This window comes from Rattus norvegicus, chromosome 19, assembly GCF_036323735.1.
Source record: "Rattus norvegicus strain BN/NHsdMcwi chromosome 19, GRCr8, whole genome shotgun sequence".
In the NCBI taxonomy this organism is placed as follows: Eukaryota; Metazoa; Chordata; class Mammalia; order Rodentia; family Muridae; genus Rattus; species Rattus norvegicus.
Genome location: NC_086037.1, coordinates 39,405,207 through 39,419,455, shown reverse-complemented (window position 1 = coordinate 39,419,455; position 14,249 = coordinate 39,405,207). Strand labels below are relative to the sequence as shown.

Genomic DNA, 14,249 nt, shown 5'->3' with positions numbered 1-14,249 from the left:
GTACCAGGTGGGACAAGTGACCCTCACTGTCTAGGTTTGGATGCCACCTCCAGTACAAGCCACCACCCACAGTCATCCCCTCAGCTATATTCTAAGGATGGTGCTTCAAGCCACACACTGCAGAGACTGTGTGGCCTAGGTATATCCTTTTGCTTTAGGATAGAATGTTCTATAAACATCTGTTAAGACCATTTGGTTCATGATTTCTCTTAGTCTGTCTATGTCTCTGTTTAATTTCTGTTTCCATGATCTGTCCATTGATGAGAGTGGGGTATTGAAATCTCCTACTATTATTGTGTGAGGTGCAATGTGTGCTTTGAGCTTTAGTAAGGTTTCTTTTATGTATGTCGGTGCCCTTGTATTTGGAGCATAGATATTTAGGATTGAGAGTTCATCTTGGTGGATTTTTCCTTTGATGAATATGAAGTGTTCTTCCTTATCTTTTTTGATGACTTTTAGTCGAAAATTGATTTTATTTGATATTAGAATGGCTACTCCAGCTTGCTTCTTCAGACCATTTGCTTGGAAAATTGTTTTCCAGCCTTTCACACTGAGGTAGTGTCTGTCTTTGTCTCTGAAGTGTGTTTCCTGTAGGCAGCAGAATACAGGGTCCTTAATGCATATCCTGTTTGTTAATCTATGTCTTTATATTGGAGAATTGAGACCACTGATCTTGACAGATATTAAGGAATAGTGATTATTGCTTCCTGTTATTTTCATATCCACCAGAGAAATACTAAACATGATAAACAGTATCAGCAAAGTGGCTGAGTATATAATTAACTCAAATAAATCAGTAGCCTTCCTCTACACAAAAGAGAAACTAGCCGAGAAAGAAATTAGGGAAACAACACCCTTCATAATAGTCCCAAATAATATAAAATACCTCGGTGTGACTTTAACCAAGCAAGTAAAAGATCTGTATGATAAGAACTCAAACCTCTGAAGAAATAAATTGAAGAAGACCTCAGAAGATGGAAACATCTCCCATGCTCATGGATTGGCAGGATTAACATAGTAAAATTGGCCATTTTACCAAAAGCAATCTACAGATTCAATGCAAACACCATCAAAATACCAATCCAATTCTTCATCTGGAATAACAAAAAACCCAATATGGCTAAAACTATCTTCAACAATAAAAGGACTTCTGGGGGAATCACTATCCCTGAACTCAAGCACTATTACAGAGCAATAGTGATAAAAACTGCATGGTATTATTACAGAGACAGACAGATAGACCGTGGAATAGAATTGAAGATCCAGGAATGAACCCACACACCCATGGTCACTTGATTTTTGACGAAGGAGCCAAAACATTCCCATGGAAAAAAAGATAGCATTTTCAGCAAACGGTGCTATTTCAACTGGAGGTCAGTATGTAGAAAAATGCAGATTGATCCATGCTTATCACCCTGTACAAAGCTTAAATCCAAGTGGATCAAGGAACTCCACATCAAACCAGACAAACTCAAACTAATAGAAGAAAAAGTGGGTAAGCATCTCGAACACATGGGCACTGGAGAAAATTTCCTGAACACAACACCAATGGCTTATGCTCTATGATCAAGAATAGACAAATGGGATCTCATAAAACTGCAAAGCTTCTGTAAGGCAAAGGACACTGTGGTTAGGACAAAATGGCAACCAACAGATTTGGAAAAGATCTTTACCAATCCTACAAAAGATAGAGGGCTTATATCCAAAATATACAAAGATCTCAAGAAGTTAGACGACAGGGAGACAAATAACCATATTAAAAATGTGGTTCAGAGCTAAACAAAGAATTCACAGCTGAGGAATGCCGAATAGCTGAGAAACACCGAAAGAAATGTTCAATGTCTGAACTGCCTGAGGATCCAGCTATACCTCTCTTGGGCATATACCCAAAAGATGCCTCAACATATAAAAGAGACACGTGCTCCACTATGTTCATCGCAGCCTTATTTATAATAGCCAGAAAATGGAAAGAACCGAGATGCCCTTCAACAGAGGAATGGATACAGAAAATGTGGTACATCTACACAATGGAATATTACTCAGCTATCAAAAACAACGAGTCTATGAAATTCGTAGGCAAATGGTTGGAACTGGAAAATATCATCCTGAGTGAGCTAACCCAATCACAGAAAGACATACATGGTATGCACTCATTGATAATTGGCTATTAGCCCAAATGCTTGAATTACCCTAGATCCCTAGAATAAACGAAACTCAAGACGGATGATCAAAATGTGAATGCTTCACTCCTTCTTTAAATGAGGAAAAAGAATACCCTTGGCTGGGAAGGGAGAGGCAAAGATTAAAACAGAGACTGAAGGAACACCCATTCAGAGCCTGCCCCACAGGTGGCCCATACATATACAGCCACCCAATTGGACAAGATGGATGAAGCAAAGAAGTGCAGACCGAAAGGAGCCGGATGTAGATCGCTCCTGAGAGACACAGCCAGAATACAGCAAATACAGAGGCGAATGCCAGCAGCAAACCACTGAGCTGAGAATAGGTCCCCCGTTGAAGGAATCAGAGAAAGAACTGGAAGAGCTTGAAGGGGCTCGAGACCCCAAAAGTACAACAATGTCAAGCAACCAGAGCTTCCAGGGACTAAGCCACTACCTAAAGACTATATATGGACTGACCCTGGACTCTGACCCCATAGGTAGCAATGAATATCCTAGTAAGAGCACCAGTGGAAGGGGAAGCCCTGGGTCCTGCTAAGACTGAACCCCCAGTGAACTAGACTATGGGGGGAGGGCGGCAATGGGGGGAGGGTTGGGAGGGGAACACCCATAAGGAAGGGGAGGGGGGAGGGGGATTTTGCCCGGAAACCGGGAAAGGGAATAACACTTGAAATGTATATAAGAAATACTCAAGTTAATAAAAAAAAAAAAAATAAAAAAAAACTATTAAAAAAAAAAAGAAATGTTCAATGTCTTTAATCATAAGGGAATGCAAATCAAACCAACTCTGAGATTTCACCTCACAACAGTCAGAATGGCTAAGATCAAAAATTCAGGTGACAGCAAATGCTGGCAAGGATGTGCAGAAAGAGGAACACTCCTCCATTGTTGGGATTGCAGACTGGTACAACCATTCTGGAAATCAGTTGGAGGTTCATCAGAAAATTGGACATTGAACTACCTGAAGACCCAGCTATACCTCTCTTGGGCATATACCCAAAAGATGCCCCAACATATAAAAAAGACACGTGCTCCACTATGTTCATAGCAGCCTTATTTATAGTAGCCAGAAGCTGGAAAGAACACAGATGCCCTTCAACAGAGGAATGGATACAGAAAATGTGGTATATCTCCACAATGAAATATTACTCAGCTATCAAAAACAATGACTTTATGAAATTCATAGGCAAATGGATGGAACTGGAAAATATCTTCCTGAGGGAAATAATCCAATCACAGAGAAACACAGATGGTATGCACTCATTGATAAGTGGCTATTAGCCCAAATGCTTGAATTACCCTAGATGCACAGAACACATGAAACTCAAGAAGGATGATCAAAATGCCAATGCTTCACTCCTTCTTTAAAAGGGGAACAAGAAAACCCTTGGCAGGGAATAGGTAGATAAAGTTTAGAACAGAGGCAGAAGGAACACCCATTCAAAGCCTGACCCACAAGTGGCCCATACATATACAGCCACCCAAATAGATAAGATGGATGAAGCAAATAAATGCAGGCTGACAGGAACGGGATGTAGATCTCTGTGAGAGATACAGCCAGAATACAGCAAATACATAGGGGAATGGACTTCAGAACCATATTGGCAGCCCACATTACTTTGAGGCTCTCTGGAGATTTTGCCCTTCCCAAAGAGTTAGCAACAATGATATCAGTTAAAAGGTCCATGTCCAATAGAACTGAGGTGGTAGAAGGCAGCATTCTGACAGCTGGCTTGCATTTCCCCACCAAATCAGTGTCTGAAAAACTGCCTTCCTCTCCCAGGTCTCAGAAAGTGCAAGAGAGCTGGAATTGGACACACACCAGTAAGAGAGCTTCTGAAGAATAAGTTGCTTTCTCAGGAGTCCCTGATGACAAACATCCTGAACGGTAACAACATTTTTTGGATGAGTATTCTTCCTCAGAGTTAATTTGTCATTTCTTAGAGACCCTAAATTTACATAACACTAAGCCAGGCTGACTGATTGAGGTCTTACTCACTTTCTTCTTCAGAAAACACCACTTGAGAGACAACTTGGGGGACTGCCTTTCATTATGTGTACTAGAGGAGAAACAGCAATACATCTGTGCTTCTAAATGTTCGTTAAGAATGTGCTGTTTAGAAATATTTTTGGGAGGGGAACACCCATAAGGAAGGGGAGGGGGGAGGGGGATGTTTGCCCGGAAACCGGGAAAGGGAATAACACTCGAAATGTATATAAGAAATACTCAAGTTAATAAAAAAAAAAAAAAGAAAAAAAAAGCAAATATATAATCAATAAAACTTACATTAAATATGTAGAAGAAGCAAAAGTAGTTTTAACATGACCAATTAATAAAAGATTACCAAATTCACTAACATTTGTTTGAAATCCAAAAAAAAAAAAAAATAAAGCACACAGCACCTTCATTGAATCTGTTAGTCACACAATAAACTGACCTGTGATATTTTAAACTGAAAAGAATGTGCTGTTTAGAAATATTTTTGTTATGATTTTAATTGAAATTTTCTTTTTGTTGTTTCATACTTATATGTTCTTGTTACTATTTTTCAGTTTTCAAATATTTTTAAATATTTTAATTTATTCGTTTTAATCCTGTTTTGTTGTAAAAATGAATTCCTTATGAATAAAAATTGAATTCTATCTCTTGACTCTTAAGACCATCTTTCTTACTCAAAGGTTCTGTCCCCTCCTGTGGACTTAGAACTGACAGCTAGAGATGGATCTCTGCATGTTCCATGGAGCCTGGGCTAATAAGTGAATTCAAATTCACCAAGGGGTACCCAGTATGACAATGTCTTTTGTGTGGATAATGTGGCTGTTTCTCCAACACACTTTGTGATGTAATCACTGACATGCTTTACCCAATTGTTAGGGTCCATGTAGTTCTTCTGAGAGAGCAGAAGATGCTCTAACCTGTGAGTCATCACTACAGCTCCTGCAGGTGGCTTTTGTTATTCCACATGAGGGGCTGTATTAGGTGGACAGGATCACCTCCAATTAAATAGAGAGATCTCAGGAGATGTATACTCACAGGGAACTTACTGAGCCGTGCGTGCTCAATGTGTTAGGTTGCCAGGCATCTCTACAGGGCTCTGGTGTCCCCACTGCTCATTGTGGGTCAGGATCATCCTCCAGCATCACTTAGTGTCCATATTAGAGCAGATCTTTCAGCTGTTGTCAATGATGACCATATGTATAATGCACATCTGACAAAATACAGAATAGAAACTAGCTTCCTGTTGGCCAGATTGGCATAATGAGTTTTTTGATTGTTAGCATGAAAATTATTTTAATCTAAGCAGTTTAGGGAGGATCCTCAAGAGCATCCATAGTGAATGTAGCCTGCAGCTGTGAACACAGGTTTCTTTTGGAGAGCAGGCTTGTGGAAGCCCAGAACCTAGGTGGGACAGTTCAAGCTACCCCTTTTCCATGGCCAATCTGGGATCATATGGAGAATGTATTTTTTCCAGGTGACTGATTTCCAATTTATGGAATTGAACTAACTTACTGAGAGTGGAGGTGACTCAGAGAGTTAAAGTACAGAAGGACCAATCCACAATGTCCACAAAAGCTTGCTGTCACCCCAGGGCTTTTAAAAGCTCAGCAGCTAGAGAAGCAATGTAGTATTTGGTTATTCTCATGCTTAGGTCTAGTCATTCATTATAAGCTGACCATGACACAAAAAGAGTCATCTGTGTCACAATAGAAACTAGTTGTAACTAGATTCACCCCACACTATCACATTACTATGTATTTGAGGTTCTCCGTTACTATCTAAGAACCTGGAAGAGGCCTGGGTCTTGCTACACAAACTCATAATTTATGTCTTCAGGACACTGTGTGCTTTGTTATGTTAATGCTACCATTGGCATACAACACCTTGGATACTGTGTACTGACATCTGGTACATGAGACAATAGTTCATGTCTTCCTTACCTTAATAAGGTATCCTTAGAGTACGGTGTAGTCAGAGGGGCATTTTTTTTCTCTCTGAATTTGCAAAATATTTCCAGTCTTCAGACAAGTCTTCAGCCATTGTCCAGTGCCTGTCTTGAGATGTCCACATTGTCTCCTGGGAGTATTCATCCAGCCTGCTCTGTAATTTTGTAGAAGATTAATAGTGTTCCAGCCCTAGGATTTAATTCAGTGTGATTGTACTTTGCAAACATGCTCAAAGCCCTACATTCCACCATAGCCTTGTGTGCTTTAGAGAAAGAAAATAAAGAACCACATTGCACTTGAAATTTCTCCTCTAACAAAAGGAGAGCCTGCATAGGGCCTTTAAGTAACTCTAAGTCCCAGCTTCTGCATAACTCCCTCCATCGACTCCATTATTGGTGTATTTTCATTACTGCTCACTTTATTTTTGGTGTGCAAAGAATGTGTACCATGTCAGTAAAGTGTGTGTGTGTGTGAGTGTGTGTGTGTGTGTGTGTGTGTGTGTGTGTGAGAGAGAGAGAGAGAGAGAGAGAGAGAGAGAGAGAGAGAGAGAGAGTTTGTGTTTGTTTGTGATTCTGTGCAGGTGTTTGTGTATGTTCATCCATGAACTCACTATCAATTTTCATAAAATGACTTAGAAGACTGTAATGAAAACCGTCGAGGTGCATGCAGACGTGTGTTACTAGTGTCCCAGGGCACCTGGCAGGTAACACTGAAATGGTGGTCTACTATAATACATCCTAAAAACAGGCTGTGGATGGTTTACACAGAGATTGTGACGTCATCACCACTAGAGAGAGCAGTAAAAGCTTCATTTATCACATGCTGCTGTTACCGAGATGAGGCAAAGCCTTATCCTATAGAGAGTCTGGTAGGATTTGATGGCAGGAAATAAGCTTAGTACTAAAATCATTCAATTACAAACGAAGAGGATAATACAAAGAGTCATAGGAAGCAAGAGCTGTTTTTTGAGGAGATCCATAAGAGAAACAACCCCTTTCTGAAACTAAGTACACACCACAGTGTCAATACCTAAATTACCAAATCAGAAATGAAAAGGGGGATGAAGCAATAGACATGTGAGTGAATTCAACAACCATTAGGGCTTCTTCAGAGTCTTTTACTACAGAAAAGTGAAAAATCTATTTGATATTGGTAATTTTTCTACACAGATAACAAATATCAAGTTAAATCCAAATGTGGGATTTAACTCATAAGATTATTCTCATAAGAAAATAGATAGTATTTAAACGATGCCACTACAAAAATTAAAAAATATATATGAGGGCCACTAGGCTTTAATGCAGCCTTTCTACCAGACGTTTAATGACGACCTAATAACAATAGTGCTTCAATTATTCCTCTGATTTGAAAGAGAAGGAACATTGCCAAACCCCTTCTCTGAGTTTCTCTTTTTACCTAGAATTCCTGAGTCTGCTTCTTCTTCCATTGTCACCCCATCAATAGAGCTGCAGGGCGAGACTGTCCCACCCCAGAGCCTATCTGCCAGTGGTCAGGGCTGGGTTATGCTCTGCTTGCCCCTGCTCCTGCCCCCGCCCCCGCCCCTGCCCCTGCTCTTGCCCCTGCCCACGCCCTGCCTCACACCCACACTGGACATCATCTCCGACCCATCCCCCCTCCCAGTCTCACCACCGCCCTTGACTCAGACCGGTCCCAACCCCCGCCCCCAGCCTGCCCTCGCCCCTACCCTGCCCCCACCCAGAAGCACCAGAACCTGGTGTGGATGCCTAGGAGCCTACCACATTGAACAGGCACTGCTCAACATACACATCTCCTGCGATCTCTCTCCTAAATGGGAGGTGATCGTGTCCACCTAGTACAACACATGCCCTGGAAGGACAAAAGCTACCTACAGGATCTGTGGTTATGACTCCCATGTTAGAGCATCTGCTGCTCTCTCAGAAGAACCACGTGGTCCCTAACGATCATTTACAATGGGGAATGTTATTCCCTCTTTTAGATCATGAGGGAAATGCACTCAGGAGTGCATATACTTACATACAGTTGAAAAAAAATCCATTGAGTTAAATGACAAAAATAAATATAATCAGCAACAATAAAAAACACAGCATATGAATGATCAAGTGAAACAGCTCCTACAAAAACTTATTTCCCAAAATGACGTTGAAGGTCATTATCTCTGTGGTTTAATGCTGATGCTGCATTGTAAGGAAAACTGAGGCACATGGCTCTCGATTAGGATTCCTTCTCTAGTCCTTTGTGAAAGTTGTCGTTCTTTCTGCAGCTCTACAGGCATGAGTGTGTGTTACTCAATATCTGGTGCACAAAGTCAATAAGGAATGTGTGTTGTAGACTGATATAGATTAGGATGAGCAGAACACATGACAGCATGGATACAGTATGGCAGTGATTACATCATAAAGTGTGTGTCTATAAAAAAAGTCACATTATCCACACAAAAGACACTCTTACCCTGTGTACCCCTTGGTGGCTTTGAATTCACTATTTACCCATGCTCCCTGGACCATGCACAGATCCATATCTAGCTCTCAGTTCTAAGTCTACAGGAGGGGAAAGGACCCTTGATTAATGAAGATGGTCTTAAGAGTCAAGAGTTACAAATCAATTTTAATTCATAAGGAATACAATTTACAAAAAAACAGGCATAAAATGAACAACTAAAATGGTATCAAAAATGAAAAACAGTAACACGAAAATATAACGATGAAACAACAAAAACAAAACTTCAATGAAAATCATAACCAAAAATATTTCTTAACAGCATTTTTTAATGACCATTTAGAAACACAGTTGTAGTGCTGTTTCTCCTCTAGGACATGAGATGTCAAGGAAGTCCCCGCAGTTGTCTCTCAAATGGTGTTGTCGATATGAGAAAGGAGAAACACCTCAATCAGACAGGCCACCATACTGATACATAAATTTAGGGTCTCTAGACATTGAGGAAATTAACTGAGAAGAAGAATATTCACCCACAAAAAGTCTTTGACTGTTGAGGATTGTCGTCACAGGGAACTCCTGAAAGAGGAACTCATTCTTCAGGGGGCTGTCTTCCTGGGGTCCGTCCTATTCCATGTCTTCTGCAGTTTCTGAGACCTGGGAGAAGAAAGCAGCTATTAAGACACTGATTTGGTGGGGACACGCATACCAGCTCTCAAGTTGCTGCCTTCTGTCCCTTCAGCTGCATTGGACAGACAGCACTGATCTTTTCACTGAAATCATTGCTGATATCTCTGCAGGCTGGGGAAAATCACCAGCAACCCTCACAGTACTGTGGGATAACAAGCTGCTGCTCAGACTTCTACCAGTGCAAACCAAGAACGGGGAAATGGGGAGAGACCTATTTGAGTTGCAGGAAGAAAGGAGAAGGCCACATGATACCCAGATCAAAGCCAATGACCAGGACTCATTTGCCATTTGCACTTGGTTCTTATCCCTACAAGGTGCTTCCAACCATCACATGACCCCTGTATGACCTTTGTCAGAGGACCAAGAATTTGTTCAAAACTCTTCATAGCATCCAATCTATGACAGGGAGATGCAGTAATGTGATATGTTATTCCTCTGTCACTATTTCTGGACTGCAGTTTCAAAAAGGGCAGAAAAGTGTACTTGCCCATAATTCAGTGTCTGAAGAGTGGTTAACTTCCCAGAATACTTGTGCATAGACAGAGCAATGAATAACTCTGTCACATGAGGTGGGTGACTGATTGGGTGTGGGGAGATTAGAAAGGTGATAGGGGAAAGCAAAGATGTATCCAATAGGCAAATGGTATCAGACATTGTTAATCTGACTCAGCTGCTTGTTCCTACAAATTTTGCTGGGTCTGGAGGTTGCTGGTCTTCTCCTGTTCGTCTTCATCATTCGGGTTCAACTCAGACAAATATCGCTGTACCTCCTTGCTCTCCTGCTTCAATGTGACCAACTTCTTCATACATGCCTGGTCCATCAGGAGCCGGCTGTGCAGGTTGCTGGAAACACACTCTGCATAGTAAGATCCAGAAGCCTCTTCCTCCCATTCCAACTGCCAAATCCCACAAACTCCACCAGGACCCAGATACCCATGAAGACTTCATAGAATACATCTTCATACATGTAAGGCTGCTGCACAAACAGCAAACGGCCAATTCAGGGAAGAATGAATTGTTTCTGTGAGCCAAGCAGCAATAAGTGTTCATGTCTCTCCAAAAGAACAAGGGATCTACAAGTATCCCGTGAATGCCCAATTCATGGGGGCAACATCAATTAGGAGGCAGCAAACAACCACAGGAGGACAGTAGAAACAAGGGGAGGTCATGCTAACCATGTGGTCCACACATAGAGCTTTGTTAAACCTGGTATGACCCCAGAGGCCCAGGTCGGCCTAATAACACTCTGATGCCTGAATCAGTGTAGTTCTATCCAGAGCCTTCTAAAGATGCATAGATACTGTGGTGATAAGTGACAGTCTCCTATGGAACTGAAACTGAGTCCAAAAGACCCACGGCACAGTGATTTTTAAACAGCAGAACAGATGGACTCAGAGCTGCAGGCTCTCCAGTCCAGAACAAAGAGAGGCAGAGATGGCCATTCCACAAGTGATGGGCCCTTCTGACCAGTACTTACTGATAGAAGTTAGTCTCCTTCTTGAGCTCCTGAAATTTCTCACGATGTTCAATGTTGTTTGTGTCTAAGTTGTGCAGTAATGACATTACCTCTTTCTTCTTTATCTTCAATTTTTCATAAAATGGATTTGGCCTGAAGTAGGAGCTGGCCCCAGGAAGATAGAACCCAATGAAGATCGGCATTTAGGATTATATGAACTCAGGCTGGGTCTTGTACTACCCCAGCCCTGGAATGACACTTTCTCAATTCTACATATTGAGATCTTCTTCAGCTTCAGAAACTTGAAATTGTGTGCCCAGGTCAACAGAAGCACCCGGATAAAGGGTTCCCTGGCTCACTTTTTTCAATCAGGAGGGCTGGATCTGCATTCAATCCTGTTATGCTCTCAAGAGCCTAGGCTACAGCTCTTACGCCAACACACACACACACACACACACACACACACACACACACACACACACACACACACACACCCTGAAACCTCTGATTTTATTTTTCCTGTTTTGACAACTGGATGCTACTAGTTGAATGACTAACATTCTAGAGGCAGACAGTACACATAATTATGGAGATGAGACCAGATATTGCCACAAACTTATAATCTGCCCAAGGCATACAAATGTACAGACAAATGTGACCACATAGGCAAAGAACTGTGCTGTTGAAAGTGGGGCTTCCAAAATGAAGCACTCACACCTCCATGAAACTATTATACAGATAAATCCTGAGGCCAAAAATCAGGCCCCTAATTCCAAGTGTGGAGGACATATAAACACATAAAAGTTGTGCATATGCATGCAGACCTGTGCACACACAGACATACAAACTGGGACACACCCACAAGAAAAGAAAAGTAAACAGACTCAGAGAATGAGAGAGAGAGACAAATATGGAAAGAGCACAATGAGAATCAGTAGAAATGTATGCACCATTACTGTCTCAGAGTTTAAGGCACACAGACAAGAAAGAACAAGCCAGAGCCTCAGGACTTCTAGTTAAGCATTGATATGAACAATGTAGGACCTATCACATAAGGCTGCTGCCAGGAGATGATAGCATTCAGTCACCTTCCTAGCAAGTACAAACACTCTCCACAAACTCACAGCACCTAGAACCTTGCAAAGCTACCACCTGTCAAGAGCTTTCCAATTGTACACTGGGAACTCATGCTCCAGTGACTTTATCCCTGAAATCTTCACTCAGATCACAAGTTCAGATTTTCAACAGGAAGAATCAGAGAGTCCATTTCCAAACTCACTCCTGACCAAAGCTCAGGTTCTGAATCTCCTCTATATGGGAGATGAGGTTTAGAACAAGGTCTTTTGAGAGGCCCAGCATTCTAGAGCCCACCACCTTAATAGGGTAAGATGAGAATGATACTACACAGCGGTGAGTGACACAAGAGCATTTGGAGCAATGCATACCTCTTGTTCATGTATCCACCTGTCACATAAAGGAGGCGATCTGTCAGCTCATTTCTCTCCTTGGTAGTTAGCTCGAGTTCTCTAAACAGCCTCTCCTCTTCCTCGTTGGCCTGCACCTTGTTTAGGACAGTTTCAGGGGATGACGTTTGTCTTCAGGCCTCTGTAGGTAGAAGAACACAAGTGAACCTGCATGGGGAGAATGCATAGAGCATACACAGACCACAGTGAGGCCCAAACAGGAGAACATGCCTGGAAGCCAGTGTCGTTGCAAGGAGTTTGGTCTATGCATAAGAGGCCTCCTAAGGGGATCACAGTTCCCCCACTACTCTATAGAGACCAAGAGATGTAAGCAGCCAGGTGTTCCCTATGCCCGCCAACACAGGCTTACAAGTACCAGAGAGATGCCGTCTCCAGGATTATTAACAGCTAAGTGGTCTATAACCTGGTTTCAGAACCCTCACCCCTGTGGTTTCAGAAGTCAGATCATCAATTCAGCATCCACAATGACTTGAGTGATCAGGGATACTCAGATATCCTACACTGTTACTCTAGTACAATAACTTTGGATTAAAAAGTCATGCAGGTGGAGGAAAAGGTCAACAGACTTATTAATTCCCCTACTGAAATGACAAATGCCCCAGAAGTGCCAATAGGTTACAGGCTCTTTCTTGGTCTACCCGCTCCAAATAGTTTCGCTACTGTAGAAAAATATCTGCCACACAGAACCTTAATGTATGAAGGTAAGGTTGGACCTGCCAGCCAGAGGTAGTCAGAGGAGTTCTAAGAATATAAGGTCATGGCCAGGAGCACAATTCTCTCCCTGTTACTACTGTCAGATAGACACTGAATTTAAAGAAGCAATGAAAGTGAAGTACATTGATTCCCTGTTTAATTCAGAAAAGATTTACCCTCCATGACTCCCGATGGTGTTATTATATCAATTTGACACACCAAATGCACTGTAAAAGTAAAGGCTAGAAGGTCACAGAATAATAGCATAGGCATTGCCTTATCCTCCATGTGGTTATGGAGAAACTAATGATGTGAAAACCTTGACTTTCAGGTATTGTGATAATCATGGAATTCACTATCATTGGATATGTTCCAGTGGTTGTGGCCCATTGCTATAAAGGCCAACTGAAGGCCCCCACACACACCCCTGACAGGAATCTCAACATACACTGCCCAGAACTTACTCCACATTCCACATGACCACGTCCTGTGTCCATCATTACTTTCAGCTTTCGTTTGCTTCTCTCTAGACTCTTCTCCATCAACAAAGCACCTGCGAAGACGGGCAAACATGCCTGTGGATATATCCTTTGGACACTAAGAGAGAAAAATTAGGGAACTGGTTGTCACTACAACACTGGTGACATCACAGGGATTCCAAGGACTCACTAAGAGACAATAGATTGTCCAAGAAGGGATGGCTGATGTCACAGAGAACAGATTTGCCTCCCTGCTAATGTTTTCCCTCTACTGAGCAAAAGCTGATGTGCCCTTTTCAGGAGACTTCCCTGTGGCATAGCCACTGAGCACCACATGCTTCCAAAGCCAAATTTGGCTCTAGGCTTGATTGGAAAAACCTAAGTCATTGCTATGTATCTATATGAGTGCTTCCTCCCAAATCCCTGCACAGAAATGTTTCATCCTACCTCAAATTATCCTCACTGAGCAATATTACCCATTAAAGATTACTGAGAAATCACACCAGTTTAAAGAAGTAGCCAAAGAGGTCTCCTGTCTCATCCTGTGCAGGTGCATGAAATCACACGCAGAAATAGCCTGCAGAGTAGTTAGCAATGTGGGTGTGTTTTATGGGTAAAACTTGAAGCTTTGTACTTAACATTTGACAGTTGCCACCAGATTCCTTAGGAGAAAGTATTGCATTCCTTATGGTCCTGGCAACAACATGGAGATCTGTTGGCAGAGGAAACTGAAATATTGGATCCACCAGTGAATGCACCCTCAGGCTGAGTGTGGGGCTCTCCTCTTTGCACTTAAGTTACCAAAGCAGGATTGCTTACAGGCCTCTCTAAGCTCTAACATGCGATTCTATCTGAAAAACAAAATAGTCAGCAGATGATGGGGTGC

At 41.9% G+C, this 14,249-nt stretch overlaps 1 protein-coding gene across 3 annotated transcripts; it reads right to left on the bottom strand.

Annotated features, from left to right (window-relative positions):
* Positions 1 to 8,873: 8,873 nt before the first annotated feature.
* Positions 8,874 to 13,539, bottom strand: Speer4cl8 (spermatogenesis associated glutamate (E)-rich protein 4C like 8). Of its 3 annotated transcripts, none has more exons than XR_010060137.1 (4): positions 13,349 to 13,539; positions 12,153 to 12,312; positions 10,729 to 10,872; positions 8,874 to 9,218 (listed from the first exon to the last, which is right to left on the bottom strand). XR_010060137.1 is itself a non-coding variant. In XM_063278607.1 (4 exons), the coding sequence occupies exons 2-4, from the start codon at positions 12,161 to 12,163 to the stop codon at positions 9,932 to 9,934; spliced, it is 318 nt and encodes a 105-aa protein (XP_063134677.1). In that variant the 5' UTR covers positions 12,164 to 12,312; positions 13,349 to 13,529; the 3' UTR covers positions 9,261 to 9,931. The 3 variants fall into 3 exon arrangements, 1 of the variants encoding a protein (XP_063134677.1); XM_063278607.1 differs by lacking the exon at positions 8,874 to 9,218 and adding an exon at positions 9,261 to 10,094 and having other exon boundaries at positions 13,349 to 13,529; XR_005496923.2 differs by lacking the exon at positions 10,729 to 10,872 and having other exon boundaries at positions 13,349 to 13,518.
* Between the last annotated feature and the right edge of the window lie 710 nt (positions 13,540 to 14,249).